Source organism: Notothenia coriiceps, unplaced genomic scaffold, assembly GCF_000735185.1.
Source record: "Notothenia coriiceps isolate Sejong01 unplaced genomic scaffold, NC01 NC01_scaffold00019759, whole genome shotgun sequence".
Taxonomy (NCBI): domain Eukaryota; kingdom Metazoa; phylum Chordata; class Actinopteri; order Perciformes; family Nototheniidae; genus Notothenia; species Notothenia coriiceps.
Window position 1 is genome coordinate 1 of NW_011352460.1, and position 19,974 is coordinate 19,974.

The window sequence follows — 19,974 nt, forward strand, 5'->3', positions numbered from 1 at the left end:
CTGTAGCATACAATCATAGAACACAACAGCTGCATCAGCGAACATGAACTGCAGCTCCAGCTCTTTCAACATCCGATATCGCAGGAAAAAGACGCATTACACAACGTTTACAATATCAAAGGAACTTAATAAAATGACAGCCTACCCGTAGCATACAATCAGAGAACACTGAATATAAAATACATTTTGAAATGCTCCAGATTTCTGAGGTCCCAAGGTTGGCAAGTATGCTCATGGACCGACCACACCCACCTCTTCTTTTGAAAAACTGGGTGACATACTTTCGCCCTTTAGTCCCTCTCTCTTGTCTTTCTCTTCTTTCTTGAAAGCCTGACTTTGTTAGTCGTTGAGACATGGTACACACGTAAGTACTAGCATCCCTCCTCACATGCTCTCACTCTCTGCTGCTAGAAAGTGCTGGCGGTGGTGCACTGGATGTACAGAGGCTTTGGATAATTAACTTTTGGAAGAAAATAAGTTAAATGAATCGTAAGTTTAGTGAGTACATTATCAATATAACGTTCTATTAATGTTAATTATTGATGAATGATGAAAGGTTACTTAAACATTTTTTTCTTAATGTTCTAAAATTGTTTTGGCCCCTGTCAGTCACGGGTCCTTATATATATACAACTCAAAATGTGTCTTCGGGTCAATGCGACTGATTTCGATAGAGCAAGTCACATATGAGGTGGTCCCCGAAAATCCTTGATAATAAAAAGTGGATTTTATTTAGATTTTGGATTTTTCCACGGACCACCTGCAGTACCACACCTGTCAGCTGTGTTTACTCTTGTCATTCAAACAGGACGCGCTGGAGAGGGGGTGGGGCTTATCTCCATGTAAATGCTGTGGTAAAAACCAACTACAACAAAATGAACAACACCGTAATTTAATTGTAATACACGTTTCAAAATGATGCCGAAGTAACTAAATACTGATAACGGTTAGTAAAAACCATGAATTAATGCTTTGACAAGTCTGCAGACAGACAGCAGGAGAAAAACCTTTCAAAATGCGTGTTTTCTGAATGGAGATCGGATCGATCAGGCTAAACTAACCTTGTAGCTGCTCCGTCCAAACTCACAACATGATACAGACACAGATACAACAGCGACTGTATTCGCCATGACACAGACAGTCTGTGTTTTGTACATGTTTAACTTTTGTCCAGTTTCTGAACAGATATGAGGAGCTGTGAGCTCTGAGTGCTAACTACTGATGTTTTCTGATTCAACGTCAGTGACAGCAGGCTGAGATCCTCACCGCTGATTGGCTACCACGAGAACGCGTCACGCAAATTTGATTTGACCCTCGAGTTGAAAAAATTGACTCTTGTACACACACACACACACACGTTTGCATTTCAAAGTATTGCTTGTTCGTACAGTTCAATGTTTGAGCTTCACTGTGCACTGCTGAATGATTTATGTGCAGAGTTTGACCCTTGAAGGCTGTTTCTTCTGCTCTGAAATTGAATATATGTGTTACATATTAATAATAATAATAAAAATGTTGATTTGATTTTGGATTTCTGAATGGGAGAAGTAGTAGATAAAAAACATACCAAACACTAATTATTCAAAGTAGAGTATTTTATTTTGTATACACAGTAATACTCTAAAAGGAGGCATAGGACTATATGATGATATGTTTGACATTAAAAAGTCTCCAAGCTCCAAATCCTAATTCTTCCCTCAATGGCCTTTGTGCCCTGTCTTGTGGTCTTTATTCCCTAAAAAAAATTGTGACACCAAAGGCCAAATGGCCGTGCCCCTAAAATGACGAAATTCCAAGCCTGGATGTAACTAGACCCACGTTACTAGCAGAGGGAGCGGGAGCGAGAGCACTGCCTTCACCTAGCTGGATTAAATAAAGAAGCTTAACGGGACAGTTTAGCCAGGCGGCTGCTGCTAAGAATCAAGCAGCACGTCTACCAGGAGCGGGGGCGAAAAACACTGCCTTCACTGGATGAGTTAAATAACGAAGCTCAACAGAACACGCCAGATGTTAGCCAAGCGGCCGCTGCTAACAATCAGGGCAATACGTTACAGGGAGCGGGAGCGAGAGCACTGCCTTCACCAGCCGAGTTTAAATAAAGAAGCTTTAACAAAACATGCAAGATGTTAGCCAAGCAGCAGCTGCTGCTAACAATCAAAACAATACGTTTACCGGGAGCGGGAGCGGGAGCGCTCCCTTCACCAGCTGAGTTAAATAATGAAGCTTAACAGTACAAGCAAGATGTTAGCCAAGTGGCTGCTGCTAACAATCAAGCGAGATCAAGTCAAATAACCCAAATGTTTAAGACCAGATAACTAGCTTCTAAAGAAGAGAACAGCACAGAGCCGTAGTTACAGCAGTAACCATGGCCAGTGCTAAAGGGCCCAAATATCATTGTTTCGTTTAGTTTCTTTCTCCCAAGCAGTGGTGGCTTTAGACTTTTTCATTTGTCAGTCATTTTGACGGACAGGATTGTAACATTTCCGTCATAATCCATTATTACCCGTCGAGTGCACAATTTATCACCCACTCGCGCTGACGGGGGTGTATTCGGTTAGCGCGAGTGCGACCACTCCTCCAAAGCCCTGTTGTTGCCATTTTATTTTCTGTTAAATAAGGTTAGTTAGACCATGAGTTAGACCATGAGTTAGACCATGAGTTATACCATGAGTTAGACCATGAGTTAGACCATGAGTTAGACCAGGAGTTAGACCAGGAGTTAGACCATGAGTTAGACCATGAGTTAGACCATGAGTTAGACCATGAGTTAGACCATGAGTTAGACCATGAGTTAGACCATGAGTTAGACCAGGAGTTAGACCATGAGTTAGACCATGAGTTAGACCCGAGTCTTCCTTACAGTTCACATTGTGCCGCTGCCCGGTGTAATTCAAATGTACCTCCGCGCGCAGCACAGACACACAGCTGCTGCCCAGCCGCAGCACCGGAAATGGAACTGCTGGGAGAAAAACTGACTATCAGAGATGTAACGTTATCTTTGATAATATTTCGTCTCCTCATTTTTCGTCAACGAAAGTAAAGAGAGATTTTGGCATAGTTTTTATTTAGTAAACTACATTTTCGTCTCGTCACTTTTCGTCAACGATATTGCATGATGATTTTGTTGCAGTTATTGTTTACTGCCGTCGGTGCCGTCTCGTCATTGTCTCGTTTTCGTCATGGAAAAAAAGGTCGTTGACGAACATATTTCGTCATAGTTTTAGTCAACGAAATGAACACTACCCTAAACTCAACTGGGACTCTTCACAATATGTTGGACAACACTTGACAGTGATGTTGTTAAAGATTACCTGGAGCGGTGGTAAATAATAGGGTCATTCTCATCGGGAACAGTGTTGAGCATTCCCAGCTCACGGAACATGTTCATCATAACGTCAAGGAAGTGCTTTCCAGCAGCGCGCTCCATAGCAGCACTAAGCAGGGTGAAGGCATGGGTGGAGTACAGGAAAGTGGTGCCTGTGCATAACAAACAAATTAAGTTAATCTTTCCTATGTACAGACATATGGTAAAACCGTAAATCATATTTGAGTTGTTTGAAAAAGAAATATGTGGTGCTTTACCAGGTTTGAAAATGAGTGGGTCATCCTTGAAGAGGTCCAAGGCGTGAGTGACGTCTTCAAAGTTGTCCTTTAAGTAGTATTCCTCGTGTTCAAACTCTTTTTTCTTCTGAGCCTTAGTGGCTTCTTTGCCTTTGTTTTCTTGTTCAGTTGCAGGTTTATCATTGTTTTCTGATGTGCTCTTCTCATCCTCTTTCTTTTCTGCCTTCAACAGACGCTTTGCTTTCTCCCTGTCCTCCCTCACTTTCTTAGCATCCTTCTCATAATGCCGGATACCACTCAGGTGGGACAGAATCATTCGAGGGGTTATTGTGACCTAAAATAAATGATGTGCATGTGAGCTGAATAGCACAATATTATTCAGGATAACAACAAAATCTGACATATTTTTCACTTAACTTACATCCTCTCCATCAAATTGTTTCTGGGGGAATTCTGGGACATATTTCTGGACAGGGACATCAAGCTCCAGTTTCCCCTCCTCACAGAGCCGTGCAGCTGCTGCAGAGGTGAGGGGTTTACTGATGCTGGCGATTCGCATCACTGTTCCTGGGCCGCATGGCACACGATTCTCCAAATCAGAATAACCGATCCCTGAATTACGTTAGGAATTTAAATTCAATGTCATTGTGTTTTCAGATAAAGTTGTTGAAGATTCAACTTGGTGCAATTTTAAACCGTTTGATGTATAAAAAAAACACTAATACTTAATTTTGAGACATTTCATTTGAAATTATTCTTCTGGCTTGAGCTAAAACAGAATGCCACCTAAGTTGAGAACAGGAGATCATTCATTGCGTTCCAAGGCAAACAGAGCTAAGGCTTAAAGGTTTTTGTTTTTCAGTAATTGATTTGTCTCTCATATTTTTACTTGTTCGGGATAACGTTGATCGATCTTCTATATAAACATTTGAATAAAAATGAAGCATTTTTATTTTGAAAAAGGTTTTGAATAGCTTCCATGTTCTTGATAAAGAGTCTCCAAATTCATATCACAACTAGCTTCCATGCCATGTGACTCATTTACAACAGCATTGTAGTACTACATTGGATATGTAGGACACACCTCTCTTTATTGGATTCAGTCCAACTTTTATTTTAGATGATACAAATATATATAATTAAGTGGAAGCACTAAAATCCAATAAAAAGAGGTGTGTCCTACTTGTCCAGTGTGGCACGACAATGCTCTATTCATTGATTTGCAGTCATTGGGTATTTTCACATGAAATCTATTGAAAATAAATCAAATGTTTTAATAAAGAAATGACTGAATTGTCATAATAATGTTTATATAAAATAGAAATACACAAAAATCCAATAAAAAGGGTGTTTGTATATCAAAGCCATAATATCTGGTGTTTGGGTCAAATGAAATGGTAGTTATTGAAAATAAATAAGATTTACACGACAATGGACAAAAAAAAAGAAAAAAAAAAGAGTTGTGTCCTACTCATCCAGTGAAATAAAAATAATTACTTTTTAATAATGTTATTCATGAAAAATAGAAGGTGTTACACCTGTCCAGTGTGATTAGACAATTCCTCAGTGATTGGGGATCACTGGTTTACATGACATGGAAGCTATTGGGAATAAATTAGAGTTTTCAATAAAGAAACTGATGAATTTTTCTAAGAATATTCCAATAAAGCAAAAACAGCACCAAAATCCATAAATAGGTGTATCCTATTTGTCCAGTGAGATTGACTAAAATGCTGCTTGATCCGGAGCCACAGCCTGTTTAATTTATAACCTAAAAGCTACTTCACTTAACTTTAAAGTGTCAGGCACCAACCTTCACTCCAGACATGAGCACCATCCACAGAGACCCCCACCACCAGGCCTGGAGCCCCGACCTCATCCTGGGGGACAGACAGACAGAAACACTGAACAGAAGTCGGTGACACAAGAGGTCACATAGGAGGAGAGTGCAAAATAGAGGATAGCAAGCAGCATTGCTGGGAGAAGATCTTGTACTTCAGAAAAAGTAGGATTATTATTATGTTTCAAGTGAAAGTCCTGCATTCAAAATGTTACTCAAGTAAAAGTACAAACATAGTACAATCAAAATATACGTAAAGTACTAATTGGCCCATTTCAGAATAATATATCATGTTTTGACTATAATTATTGATGCATGCAAGTGTTATCAACGCTGGTAAAGGTGCAGTTTTAATGACTTTGTAAAGTTTGTATACTGCAGGGTAGCTTTTGAATTAATTCCAGGTGTAACTACAGTCTTACTTAAGTGTTGATTATATTTCACATCATTAATCCAAATCTGCAAAGTACATGTACTGTAGTGGAGTACAAGTACACTATTTACCTTGAATTGAATTGTAGTGGCACACAAAGCAGCACATTTTGTATTACTCAAGTAAACTGCATGTCTCTCAAAATGTTACTTTAGTACAGTACTTGAGTAAATGTCCATTGGTGTGTTTGCCTACCTCCATGCTTACCTTGATCCGCTCCACCAGGTCCCTGCTAACTTGTATGGCAGCGCTGTATCGATCAGTCCTCTGAGCCTCCTTCACTCTATCATCACAGGAACTGCTGGATGTGTCTGCGTTGTATTTCAACCCGACAGCTATAGCAATCCCCACACCGACCCCACATACCCAAATCCGGGACTTTGACCTGTATTTAAAAAACGCTGGATTTGCCTCTCCGCCATATCGTCTCTGTTGAATAAAAGCACTCAGTTTATCTGACTGATGCTGCTTGTAACGCGCTACGGCTCGCGCCGGAAATGCTTTATACCCACGCACTGTTATTAGGGAACATTTGGCACAAAAACGATTTGGTAAAAAGAGTCGTGACATCGCTGCTTCTTCTGCCTTCTGGTTAACTATCCCTTGTTGTTTTCTTTTTTTTTGCATCTACGATCCAGACCAAACGAATCAAATCACAATTCAGACCAAATCGAGCGAGGGAGGATTAATCGATTCACCCCATAACATAACAAGAATGGACTTGACCATTTTAATTATACTTTTGTAAGTCTGGGAGTGTTCATTTTCACACGATACTGGATTTTAAAATGAAATTCAACTTCTCGTCAAACTCGTTATTGTATGAGTTAGTCAGTGTGGCGCGAATTTGTCAAATGTGGATAGAGCATTCAGCTGTCTTTGTCTTATTTGATTTATTTCAAGAAATCCCAGTCAGTCATATGCCTACAGAGAGCATACAGTCTGCAGAGTGAAAGACGAAGAATATATTATGTTTTGCATATTTAAACACAGAGAGAGAGAGAGAAAGAGAGAGAGAGGAGAAAGGGCGGGGTTGAGCTTGGTGATACTGAAAGGAGCATTCTGGAAGTTAGGGAGGCCATATCAGGAATAGACTGAAACTAACAACATAGCAACACATCTTCTTAACAAGGAATTTCCCCAAGATTAGCTAAGAAGTGTGAGAAGTAGGCTAATATATGGATAAACATTAGCAAATACGAATCACACAATGATATTATTAAAGTGAGTAGCCTATAATATTTTTCTATTATAGTCAGTTATATTTTCCTATATTAGTTTAAATAGAATAGTTAGTTGGTTTTTAGTAAGTTGGTTGCAGAAATCTAAAATGACAAAGGTGTGTCTTAATTGTAATATTACATTTGAGGTGCTGGGTCCCAAAACGTGGAAATGATTGAAAAAATATCGTGAATTTTTCATAAATATTTAGAAAAATAATAGACCAGGCATTACAATGTAAACCAGTGACATTTTCTAACCAAATGTATCACTATTAAGAAAACACAGAATACACCTCTTTACTATGAACAACAAAGACCTTTCAGGGACAATAAAGCTACATTTATTTACATGATTGTATTGTCTTTTTTTCAATAAATTCCACGTCGTTTTACCCAGTGACTCAAATTTAATACAAAAATGTTTCACTTTATTTGAAACGGAAGACTTAATACAAAACCCTTCCACCCCCCCTCTCTATGATTTTACTATTTTTACTCAACCAAAGGCAGTTATTTTCAACATTGCTACTGGACATGGTTTGGTTTGGTTATTCTTAAACTGAAGTGATATTGCCCAGTGATGCTTAGTGAGCTCCACGACCATGTTTTTCCCCAGCTGGAAGTCAAACTGAAAGGCCAGGCAAAAAGGGAGCCAGGCGTAATGCAATCAGGCTGCAAAATGAACAGATCTACATTTGCTCAGAACATTTAACGCATTCGACACCTCTTTGGGGAAAGATGAAGTCTCCTGAATACATTGCCTTTTCCTCTGCATGGATCAGGTGTTATCAATCACCCCAAAAATGTATAAAGGCCTTATATTTCGGTCATCACTATGATGGACAACACTATATATGCATCACAAACAAAGTTAGAAAACATTCGGTCATCACTATGATTGACAACACTATGTATACATCACAAACAAAGTTAGAAAACATTCGGTCATCACTATGATTGACAACAACACTATGTATACATCACAAACAAAGTTAGAAAACTTTCAGAACGTGCTTTTATTAATTTTTATAATTTGTACATTTCAGATATGATAAACACTTGAGACATCTACACTAATAAAATGCACAACCAGATGACTGAAATCATACTTTAGAGAGAAAATGAAAAAAAATTGAACTATGGTTTAAAGAATAGGAATGTAATGCATTAGCATTTTACGTCACTGCTAAACAATACTATAGCACCAGTATACAAGCTGACAGGTGTAGTCAGTGTATACTTACACTAGTGATACAAGCTTCTTATAGGAAAGCATACATCTTTTAAACATAATTTGTCTTACAGAATTCAAAATGTGCATAATGTTGAGGTTTAACCAAGAGCAAAATCTCTCCACTTTGTCCTTTAGTATGTGCATAATCAAGGTGGAATGGAATGTACCAGATCAGCTTCAATGCAGATGTTAAAAACAATGTTGCACATTTCATTTCACCACTTGTCAAAAAATCTCAAGGTTTGCAAAAGGCGGACACCATTACAAGATTAAAAACGTGTTGCTTGCAAAAACAATCTTGTTTCTCAGTTTAGGCTTCATCAAAGGGAATGGTTAAGCTTTACTTCCCCTGAGCTTCGCATGTTGGTCGAGTTCCGCTGAAGGCAGGACGGTGCAATAGGAAAAGCATCTGGCTGTTTCATCTCCACCATGGCCAAGGTATGAGAAGAGGGGTTTATGGTGAAGCAAGGTGCAAGTACAAAAAGCCAAAACCACAGTGCTTTTGGGGTCAGACTGTGCTTTCACAAATTATTCAGTTCCATTAGAGTCTGGTCCAGCATCTGGTGCATACCGAGGTTCTCTTCTTTAGCTTGTGACAGTTTCTCTGTTAGAACATTAAAATGAAGAAGTTTTAATCTCACACAACAGGCAAACGTGAGTCAGTTTAAATTAATAATCAAGCTGGCTGCAACATTCAGGTTAAAAAAATGATTAAAACCTACAAGTCACTGACAGAAAGTAAACAAGCTCATACTATGAGGTGCAAGCCACCATGCAAACAGGTTACGATCTTATTAATACACATACGCACAGCAACAATCCATAAAATATGGTTATTGTGTAAGATTATAATACTAGCCTACAGCATTATATATTTGAGTTAATCCCTGATTATCATTTAATTTAAAAACACATTATGACGAACAGTAACACAGACTTCAAGCAGTGCAGGCATTGTACTTGAACAATGCAAACGGAAGAGCTTTGGATCTTGCTCTGGATCAGATTGTCAAACACACGTTAAACACAAAACACATACAACATTCACACAATTTAGTCCTCATTTAAGGCCACACGTAGTTCATTAGTGAGCAGACGGTTTTTCTGAAGATTCTGGTGGAGGCGATCTTTGCAGTCAGAAAGCAAGTTGAAAAACAGAGAGAGGACAGTAAATCAGAGGAGAAGAGGGAAAAAGAAAATGCCTGTTGATACCTACCTTCTCTAGAACAGATCACCAGATACTTTTGGAAATCTTTCTAACACATTGACAGTCTCTGAATAGCCTTTGAATTACTGAATCAAAGTGTTTTTATGCCCTTGTTTTTGAGGGGGGTTTGGCAATCCAGCCCTTTTTTTCCCCTCTGCAGAAGGTAAAGCAAGGTGGGAGAGTGTGAAGAGTGAAAACAGAGGATGAGCAGATTTAACCCAGAAAGGTGAAAGGTGTAAATGGCATCTTAAAAAATGTTGTTCAAAGTAGATGGTATAATAAAGGAACAACAAATTATAAATACTTAGCTCCATTAGCCAATTTGGTCACAACATTCCCTCACAAGTCAGTCGTAATATATGATTAGATACTGCTTATCAACAACAGAGCTGGAGACATTTTTAAGAGTTAAAGGATGTGGCTTAACTACGTCTCCAAACAGAGAACACCAAATCATTGCTCACGTCTGCTTTTGTTCCTGAAGAAATTGGAAGGACTTTAATAAAAAGACTCAATATGTGTTGTTGTATATTTATTTAAATATATGACAGGATACCGCGTTTCATACAAAACCAATGTCTCATGATCACTGATAGCATTTTCATTCAATCCAATTTCCGGCAACAAGTTGAGGCTCAACACATCTAACATACTGTTCTGTCCACTACTGTTGTCCCTTTCCTCTACTTCAATACAATCTCCCTGATAATCCAATAATAATAATAATAATAATAATAATAATAATAATTCCCTACAATTCCCAACACTTTCCAGTCAGCTCCTTGTGTCACAGCGCTTAATGTGGACGAACTTGCATGCATCAGACTGTAATACTAAGAGAGAAGACAACTTGGCTCAGCTTTTGCTCAAGTACCTTTCGTTCTAGCTTTCTGTGCTCAAGGCACCACTGTGATATTCCTTTTATCCACAGAACAATGTTTGAAGAAAATAAAAAGAGCAAGAATTAAGAAAAGCATGGGAAAGCCCAACAAATGGTGTGCTGAGATACAGAAACAGAATGAAAAACATAAACTTAAAATCAAGGCTTCCTGGTTTTATTAGGACCACTTGAAAATAAATAAATAAGAAAAAAAAGAGGACAGAGTAAAGAGATACAGCTTACATAGAAGGAAGGACGTTTATTTTTTTTACACAATGCAGAAAGATTCTAGGATTCTGTACAAGTGATGGGATGCAATAAACTTTGACAGGAGGATGAAAACATGAGGAAGAAAGGAACGCAAAGACAGAAAGGGATGGGGGATAGAGAGATGGCTGGAGAGAGCAGACAGATGCCACTCAGCCGGCAGGAGGCGTCTTTGATGAGGTGTAAAACATTTATCTGTTTGGGAAGAGAAAAGGAACAGTGAACCAGGGGGCTGGAGAGGGAGCTACGGGACTCTGAGATGCACACTACAATATGTGTAGTCATGGCACTACACTACAAATTCACAATTGCAAGACATTGTGAGGCAGCACACACTGACATACACAATCTAGAGGTCAGACCAAGTCCTTCCTCTGATCACATCGAGACTTTTCTGCAAAAGCACAAAGGAGTGGGGGGCTTTGTCCATCTCCCACAGGATGGCCAAATATTCAAAGGACAAGACTCATTTAGCAAGACTGGGGGCTCAACCACAGTGATGCTAAACAGTGACACTCAAAGATCTCACAAACACACAGGAGGCCTTTCTTCTGGACAGAAGTAGACCATGTTAGCAGAAGAGGAAACAGGAAGCACTCAGAGGAGTTAGAGTCATTGAAATGTTTTCGTAAGATAGATGAAAACATTTCAATAAGCAACTTGCATGCATTGCTTGTGTTGTCACCAAATGTTTATAAAACTAAAAAATGCATAGACTGACCAAAACAACAATGCATAACATTCCTTCAGTCCAGTTTACAGCATTTTCACACACCAAAGATACTGACACTAAGGGCATACAGTATCATCACAACCACACTACTAAAGAAGTGTGAGGGGGGAACCACTCGGAGTGAATTGAAATGATTTTAAAATCTGAATTCAATCACAGACACGGGATAGCATAATGTCTGTTTTAAGACAATACGCATTAAGACTATACAAACCATAGCTTCATCACCATTTAAAGTGTAGAAACGGATCCAATGGGTAAATGTACTCATTGTTTTTAGTAAAAGAAAATGTAAGGGAGAAGATAAAAGGCAAGATAGCTGTTGTACAGGGAAGACGGGTGCAGGGAAAGAAAGCAAAAACAAACAGGTGCAGCAAGTTGGAAATTACATGGAAGTCATGTCGTTGAGGGCGTGGTCCAGCTCCTCGCTGATGGCCTTGTACTTCAGTTTCTGGGCATACAACTCATCTATTGGTGGGCCAGGGGTGAAGGGAAAGGGCAAAGGTGAAGGAGCGTATGGCAAGGAGGTGAGGGGTGAAGCATCCAGAAAATTGACAAGAGAGAGAGAGAGAGAGAGGAAGAGGTGACAGAAAACAGAAAACAAAGGAAGAGGAAAACAAAGTTACACCAGAAAAATGATAGAATGGAAATGCAGCAAAAGTATGGGAAAGGATTGCCATGAATAAATGGACCATATATTTCACTCTCTGCCTTCAGGCCTCGCTATGAGTTAACATTTCGGCCTGATCTCAGATAAACATCAAAGCCAATTTCCCTACCATTAAACTAATAAACAAATACCCTACACCTACACTAATAGACAAAAGGATAGGAGTCAGAACAACAAAAGTATGATGCCGTCTTAAAAAGAGCCCTGATGGCATTAAGAGGGAAGCAGAAATAGAGTGAAAGAAAAAGCATAACGTGGGCCTTTTATAGATTTTTTTAAACAAGCACTTAGCTTTTGTAACCCCTACCACCACTGAAATAATAACTGTTTCAAAACAACCAGAGTTGCATTTTCGGAGGAGGGGCGGAAAAATCATACCTTCCAAGTCATCAATGGTCTTCTCAAGCTTGGCTACTGATCTCTCAGCGAACTCAGCACGAGTCTCAGCCTGTGGGACAGAGAAAGATTTATGAGTTAGTCCAACACTCCAAGTGTGATGGAGCACATGTGATCTGCACACATTACCCTGGACTCCCAGATAAGGTCTTGTGAAACTTTACCTCCTTGAGTTTGTCGGTGAGGACCTTGATCTCCTCCTCGTATTTGTCCTCTTTCTGTGAGTACTGTGGGCCAAAAACAATGATAGGAGTCAAACATATGGACATGGAGTCGAACTCTGAATGTCTAAGTGCATTCAGACACATTTAATACGTTCTAACAGATATGGATTATGATATAAAACTGAATTGAATGCTTTCTGCTCCCCAGGATCTTCTGCTCAGGGGTTTGACAGCATGCACTCGGCCAGACGGTCGCACTCACCTTCTCAGCCTGGGCCTCCAGTGACTTCAGGTTGTTGGTCACAGTTTTCAACTCTTCCTCAAGCTCAGAGCATTTGCTGTTGTTTTACGATGAGGGGATAAAGTTGCGAAGGAGAAGAGAGGGGGGTTGGAGGAAAAGGAGGGAAGTAAGGGTGGACAAAACCAGAGGTGGACACAAAACAGGTGGGAAGAAAGAAAGAAAGAAAGAGGGGGAGAGGAAACAAGATAAATAAGAACTACAGGGATTCAACGAGGAGGGATACCCAAGTACCTTAGGGTGCCTTAACACAGCAGGCATATCAGAATAACAATGAGTGTTGTATTTACTCGTGTATCTAAACATCATGCTTCTATTAAATGTTATTCTTGCAGACTCTGCCATGTTAAAGGTTTGAAATATTCTTATATTCCCAAAGCAAAAGAGCATAAAAGAAAGAAAAGAAAAAGCACAGCAAGCAAAGCAGGAGTTCAGTCAGCAGTGGCTGGAAGTGGGAAGCCACTCATCAGAGACATTAGTGTAGGGTTAGTTTTGGTTTGTAGTACCTTAGTGACTGAGGAGTTTAGCGATTTCATGCTTTGTTCCATAAGCCCTAGCTCATCATCCGCTGTCCGAGCCCGTCTGTTAGTGGGCGCGGCGTACGTGTGCAAGTCAAAACCATTCAAGCCATGGAGAGCATGCAAATAATCAGCAAACACAGTGAGAACACAGGACACAAAGTTCAACTGGATACACGTCTGATACTGTGTGTATTAGAGCTTAAAGCTTAAATTGTGGAAATGCCAGTGCACGAGCGAGTGTAAGTGCAGATTAAGTGTGAAAAGGTGAAACGTCTTACCTCTCATTCAGCTCAGCGCGCTCCTCTGTACGTTCCAGGTCTCCCTCAATGATGACCAGCTTACGGGCAACCTATAGGTGCAGCACACAAAGTGTTACAACTCAACCACCATTTGATGACTGGGACACAACTGGGATGGGTTACGGGTTTTTTCTTCTAAGTGAAAATATACCTCTAACAGACAAGAACTAAACATGCCAACACTTTACTTTACTTTAAATGTACCTGATAGAAGAGCATTTTAGGTTGTATTTATGTAGGGTAATTGTCAACAATTATAACCCCTTCTATTAAGATGCATTTTATATTATTACAACTACTTGTGGTGGAGGACCCTCAAGTTAAAATACTACTACAGTTCTGTAAAAAATACTCCATTTCAAGTGTTAACTAATCTCATAATCAATGACGTATTTCCGCTCTAAATTGTATATGTATGTATTGATGTAGAAATATTAAGTAGCCTAAAATGAATATATTCAAGTAAAGCACCTTAAATGTGTTATTAGGTACAGTACTTAGGTAAAAGTACTAAGTTACATTCTATTAATGATTAACAGTTTGTTAAATCATGTTGTCATTCATTATCAGATATACACCAGCCTCTAAATATGGGCACCCACAGGAGTGTGCAGGAACCATATGATTGTTTAAGTTTCAATCCAAAATCACCAATGTTTTCATAATTGGGTAAAAACACTTCCTAATCTAACAATAAAAATAGAATTTAGTGATTAAGATATTATTTAACTCATATCTTGGAAAGTTTCAATAACTGTAATAGAAACAATGATTGCACTAAATGAGCATCAGTGTGTTTTGATGTTGCAGAAGTCTTTTAGGGTGGCCAACAGTGGCAGAAAACTTGCCTCCTCATATTTGCGGTCAGCCTCCTCAGCGATGTGCTTGGCCTCCTTGAGCTGGATCTCCTGCAGCTCCATCTTCTCCTCGTCCTTCATGGCCCTGTTCTCAATGACCTTCATGCCTCTGTGGGAGAGAACAGTCAAGGCATGTTAGGAGTCAGGAGAGGAAACCTGATAGCCTACAGTCTCCCTGAGGAGACGCATGTCTGGTGCACAGTAAAGCTGGTAGGTAAAGCTTTAACAGAACATTCTAAGGCGAATGGCTTATTGTTTTCTGACATGAAAAAGGGGGAAAATATCTTGTTTTTGGGATGTTGGGAAATGACTGCATTATCTTACACAGTTAACATCTAGCTCTGCAGCACAGAGGCTCTGCTTGTACCCCAAACAAAGGGATGGAAACACCCCCCTTTCTCTGCACAACATAGAGAAACAGCAGAGATCAGAGGACTGAGTCTATGCTGGTCATAAGGACCCACCTCTCGCTCTCATCAGCAGCCTTCTCAGCCTCCTCCAGCTTGGTCAGGGCAGTAGCCAGACGCTCCTGAGCACGATCCAACTCTTCCTCCACCAGCTGGATACGCCTGTTAAGTGAAGCGACATCTGCCTCAGCCTAGGGGAAGAAGAAGAGCATGTCAGGAGAGCTCTTGAAAGACGCACTCTTTAACAAACAACCTGGAAATCAGTGCACACATACACGCTGCCTAAAGAATAACAGTGGTGAATTTGAGTTTTTTTCTAAAAGGGTAGGGGTTGTTGAGTTGTTTGTAAGTGTTTCTGTATGACACCTGTTGGGAGGAAAGCCGTCCCAGGAGTCTCACCTTTGCTCCTCATTGTCTTTGCATTATGATAACAATTTTCCCAAGCTGAAAGAAGGTTTAATACCCTGCCTCATTATTACAGGCCCCTGAGAGAACATTAACAAGGCTCAAGTCAAAAGGGAGACAATTAAACTGTCAATGACTGCTCACATGGTGCACATACAGAGGAAACTCCCCCGACTTAGAAACATTTACATTTAATTTAACCGGTCACATGTGCAACATTTGGTTAGATTATCTGGCATCTTTGGAAAAAGTAAACCTGTAGCTACTTCTGCTTAATGCTATCTTTTTCTGGCAGGTAAGAGATTTGCACTGTCCTGCCTGTTTCGCCTGCTGTTCAAAGTGTGCACTGGTAGACCAAAGTGCAACTGAGGTTGTGAAGTAACAAGGAGGAAGTTACTCTTAACCTATAAATACTGAGGCAATGCTTTTAACTGCGTGTACAACTCCTCACTGATTAACATAAATTAGAGAGAGGATCAGACTACTATAAGCCCCTGGACATAGATGTATTTACCCTCAAGATAACAGCAGCAACCTAAACACGGAGGGAAATCACTATTTGGTAGCTGTGTAAACATATTGTCCTTATATGGACACGTCAAAGAGCACAAGCTCACACTGCACACTGGTACCTTAAATCTACAGTTTACTTTGAACTTCCTGTTTTCTGAAAATAGCTCATTCAAATGTTTAACCTGCGGTTGGCGTGCCTGCAGAATAATGCAACCGGAAGTAACTGGAAAGCAGGTTGAATGGGACCGTTAACAGCAAAGTGCAACACAGGAGATGTAAGAAGGGATATAAAGGCAACACTGTGATACTATGTGCCACTGCTGTTCAGCTGCTTTGACCTGGGCATCGGCGGCCTAACGTTACCAATTATAAACGCTTAGCCCGGAGCAGCAGGCTATCCAACCCTTAGTGAGGCTACTCTGGTGGCACTGCATGGAGCCATGTAAAGCTCAGCTGCAGCACTCACTGCTGTGCATCAACAGAAATCCCGCTATCTCACTGCGTAAAATACAAGAAAATACTACGAGAGGAAGATGGGTAATTTAGCGTTTGATTAGCAGCTCCTATCTGGCTGCACGCTTTAAATATGCTTACTTGTCCCTTGGTTTTCCTCTCCACAAGCAACTCCTTCTGTAATCTCTCGGCTTTTTCTTCAGCATTGTCTGCCTGATCTTGCAAATATTTGATCTTTCGTTTCACCGCCTCCAACGATACAATTCCGGCCATTGTTTATTAAAAGAGACTACACTAATAAGCTACAGCACAATTTCCGAGAAATTGTCAAGGAGCGAGATGACGTCCTTGATGGTGCTGCTGAGCTGCGTGAAGCTGCACCGTGCATGAGCTTTCTGGAGACGCACACTGAAATGCATTTGTCCAGGAAGTACTGCTGATTTCAAAATAGTTCTAAAAAAATATCTATTCTCCATTTTTAAGGAAAGCTTTACATAGCTAAATGTTGCTGCATTATCCCATACAAAAATTAAAATGTCATACTTAATTGATGTAAAGTAACAATGCATTTTTAATGACAGGAACACACCCGGTCAATGCATTGATAATCAAGCGGACAGAGCCACAGCGCCCTCTGCGGGTCAGCTGTGAGCATTACACATGGTAGTGCAACACTCCAGGCCATTTATTTATTCTTCACTGAATACATTAATTAAAGGCTACGTTTTAGACTTTGAAAATATCACAGAAAACCCTCCTGGAATATGAAAGAAGAAAAAGCAAGATCATAAAAAACGAAGTAGTAGTTAAACTCCTTTGAGCACTACAGCCATACTTAAACCTCCCTATAGGAATATTTAGGGGGGGGGGACTCCATATATAAAGCCATATGGAATAAAATACAAGATCAAGTGTGACGGACTGAAATCACTACACTGTAAAGTAGTCACGCTCGCCGGAGGAATCCAATTAAAGGATTATTTCAACGGGTTATCCTGGATGCCACAGAACAGATTGATTCCTTGATTGACTTGTACTTATGCAGTCATACTGACTCGGTCGCTCAAGCGATTGTTTAACATGAACAAAAAGTTTACAATGATCTGAACTGTATTTTCTCCTAACCAGGTCACGACATAAAAAATGTCAACATTTAAGTTATTTTCTTTAATATTCTGTGATTTGTACAAAAGTGGAAACTATTTTAGACGTACTATTTATTTAGGTTTTCTGTTGATAAGTTATTGTGTTCTTAAAATGCATACGCTTCCCAGAGCGATTTGATTGGAAACAGTGTTTTCCCCCTGTGGTAAGCAAAGAGCACAGCCGCAGATGTGAGCTCTATCTTGACCATATAAAGCAGTGGGCTATATTTATCCACGCGCCTGCTCTGAGGAAGACGAGACGCACAGGCTCCTTCACTGAAAAACACTTACTCAGCGTAATTACCTTTAAGACTGAAAATCTTGGCCGGAATACAAATTATGATTATACAATAAATGTTATGCCTAGTAAGAATAATTAGCCTATTAGTTAATTGTATTTAAAACAAATAATGAGTTTTTTACTTTAACAGCCATTCTGACTTTCTTTGGGCATACGTGTAAGGGATTGTTCAAGTGATGAGTGAATATCAAGCGAGAGTTCAACAATAATTTAGACATCATATCAAAAGTCCAATTGGTGTTATAGTTTGAGTGGTCACAGATAAGATACTTTATTTCTCGATGGTGTTGAACTGTCGCTTGCCACACTCAGTGCCGAGAAATGAAGGTGTGAAGAAGCGTGGTGCAGAAATGGTGCCATTGTGAACTCCTTTTTACTTACATCTGTGGCTTTCTTCTCAGCCAGCTCAAGTTTTTCCTGAGCGTCTTTAAGAGCCTCGGAGTACTTGTCCAACTCATCCTCAGTTCCCTTCAGTTTCTTCTGCAGAGCTACCAAGTCGTCCTCAAGCTGAGGCGAGTTTCAGTGCAGATAGTTTCAGAGGTGATCAGCGAGGAGGTGCGTGAACGCGCACAGGCGCAGGAGTGCGTACAGAGAGACAGAGAGACAAACACACAGACAGACAGACAGACAGACAGACAGGAGAGGACAGGACAGGGGAAAGAGAGCAGAAAAGTTAGGGAAGCTCATGCACGTCAGGGTCTTATACCTTGGTGGCCACTTCCTCAGCAGTCAGCAGCTTTTCCTCAGCAGTTTGGAACTCCTCAAACACTTTATCTCTTTCGTCCTCAGAAATGCGCAATTTCTTTTCCAACTCTCTTATATCGTCCTCTAACTATACATGCATATAAAAACACAATACAATACAAATAAAATATCAATTAAACATGCAATTATTCAATTCATTATCAAACAATTCTTGAACAAAAATGTCTCAAATGTCTTAATTTTTAAAAAATCGACTATAAACATTCTTTCCATTTAAATCCTCAAAAAGTTTAAAATTAAGTGTTAAAATCCGCAATAATCAAGAAAGATGTTATTATTAAATTGAGATTGTCCATTAAAAGTAATTAATCCGTATTTAGTTGGCGGTCCATTTAAAGGGCAGTAGCTTTACGCTGCTGTATTCATGCTTTTTCTAAGAGTTTTTGAGTTTTCCATATAAGAAAAAAAAAAAAATCAGCCGACCTGTTTGCTTCTGTCCTCCGCCGCCTTCTTATCTCCCTCAGCCTGCTCAGCTCTGTCCAAGGCATTCTCCTTGTCGAGCTTGAGCATCTGCATCTTCTTCTTGATGGCATCCATGGCTGCTTTTTGTTGTTCGGCACCAACAAATCCGAATGAAAATCAAGAAGAGTGGGAGAGTGGCTAGAGCGTCTGTGCCTAACTGAACACTGAGCTGGAGTACAGGCTATGCCTGACTGTGCCCTGTCAAATATGTATGGAGAAGGGAGGGGTGACTGGATTCTTTTGGACATCCACTACTTTTTTGGTGTGGGCGTGTGTGGGTGCCCGGGCGTTTTTGACGGCTCCGCTCTGCGATTCGTTGCGCCCAAACATTTGACTTTTGATACGCCTTTATATGGGGTGTGATGGACAAGCAGGCAGCTCACACTGAAAGGCTTCTTAATGGTAATGCCACAGAAGCCATTAAATCCATGGAGAGATGCAGATGAGGCTCACTGGATGAGCAGTTGATCGGCATTACACTTGTATACAATGTGTTTTACCACTGTGGCAACACATTTAAAAGCAATACATTATCTCTTTATTGAGACTCGTTTTAATTGGTTTAACTTACAGTATTATTGAAATCTGGGACATGTCTACTTTTTATGTAAATTATCTTTCCTGGTTTTATAACAACAGTATTCTCCTGTTAATTTGTGTCTTATTTTGTCCTGTCACAGGCTGGGAGTGGGACCACAGACAGCTGCAATAACAGGCTTTTTTCATCTTGCAGCCACTGTGTGTGAGTGCTTGGCTTGTTAGGTGGGCATGTGTTCCTCTGGGATAGGTTTTAGTAGCTCAAGGCAAGTGTGCTGTTTGAGAGGAGATGCTTTCATTAAGCCCAGGGAGCCCTAGTGGCATTGTTCACAGTCTGGGGGGCTCAAGACAGGGAAGTGTTTACCTGATAATGTAACGGATATCCCTCCCTGTAATCTGTTGA

General features: G+C 40.1%; 2 protein-coding genes across 12 annotated transcripts; both read right to left on the minus strand.

The window, feature by feature from the left end:
• Window positions 1-3,291: 3,291 nt before the first annotated feature.
• On the minus strand, window positions 3,292-6,464 carry lactb (lactamase, beta). Of its 2 annotated transcripts, none has more exons than XM_010778983.1 (5): window positions 6,042-6,464; window positions 5,375-5,441; window positions 3,983-4,173; window positions 3,583-3,895; window positions 3,292-3,477 (listed from the first exon to the last, which is right to left on the minus strand). In XM_010778983.1, exons 1-5 carry the CDS (start codon window positions 6,459-6,461, stop codon window positions 3,308-3,310), a joined length of 1,161 nt encoding a protein of 386 aa, XP_010777285.1. In that variant the 5' UTR covers window positions 6,462-6,464; the 3' UTR covers window positions 3,292-3,307. The 2 variants fall into 2 exon arrangements, with proteins under 2 accessions (XP_010777285.1, XP_010777286.1); XM_010778984.1 differs by having other exon boundaries at window positions 6,030-6,452.
• Window positions 6,465-8,055: 1,591 nt separating this feature from the next.
• Window positions 8,056-19,220, minus strand: tpm1 (tropomyosin 1 (alpha)). Of its 10 annotated transcripts, none has more exons than XM_010778987.1 (10): window positions 18,996-19,218; window positions 18,514-18,639; window positions 15,048-15,181; window positions 14,575-14,692; window positions 13,706-13,776; window positions 12,871-12,946; window positions 12,609-12,671; window positions 12,427-12,496; window positions 11,768-11,846; window positions 10,606-10,840 (listed from the first exon to the last, which is right to left on the minus strand). In XM_010778987.1, the coding sequence occupies exons 1-10, from the start codon at window positions 19,107-19,109 to the stop codon at window positions 10,837-10,839; spliced, it is 855 nt and encodes a 284-aa protein (XP_010777289.1). In that variant the 5' UTR covers window positions 19,110-19,218; the 3' UTR covers window positions 10,606-10,836. The 10 variants fall into 10 exon arrangements, with proteins under 10 accessions (XP_010777292.1, XP_010777291.1, XP_010777296.1 ...); XM_010778985.1 differs by lacking the exon at window positions 18,514-18,639 and adding an exon at window positions 18,189-18,314 and having other exon boundaries at window positions 18,996-19,216; XM_010778990.1 differs by lacking the exons at window positions 10,606-10,840; window positions 11,768-11,846 and adding an exon at window positions 8,056-8,895 and having other exon boundaries at window positions 18,996-19,220.
• Between the last annotated feature and the right edge of the window lie 754 nt (window positions 19,221-19,974).

Excerpts from the sequence above, each read along its gene's own strand:
- lactb (XM_010778983.1), bottom strand. The coding sequence starts at position 6,461 with ATGCAAAAAAAAAGAAAACAACAAGGGATAGTTAACCAGAAGGCAGAA. Across the intron at positions 4,174-5,374 it reads TGCTCATGTCTGGAGTGAAG|GGATCGGTTATTCTGATTTG; the intron begins GTTGGTGCCTGA and ends AACGTAATTCAG. Across the intron at positions 3,896-3,982 it reads AACAATTTGATGGAGAGGAT|GTCACAATAACCCCTCGAAT; the intron begins GTAAGTTAAGTG and ends CATTTATTTTAG.
- tpm1 (XM_010778990.1), bottom strand. The coding sequence starts at position 19,109 with ATGGATGCCATCAAGAAGAAGATGCAGATGCTCAAGCTCGACAAGGAG. Across the intron at positions 14,693-15,047 it reads GCTGCTGATGAGAGCGAGAG|AGGCATGAAGGTCATTGAGA; the intron begins GTGGGTCCTTAT and ends TCTCTCCCACAG. Across the intron at positions 12,947-13,705 it reads CGCGCTGAGCTGAATGAGAG|CAAATGCTCTGAGCTTGAGG; the intron begins GTAAGACGTTTC and ends GTAAAACAACAG.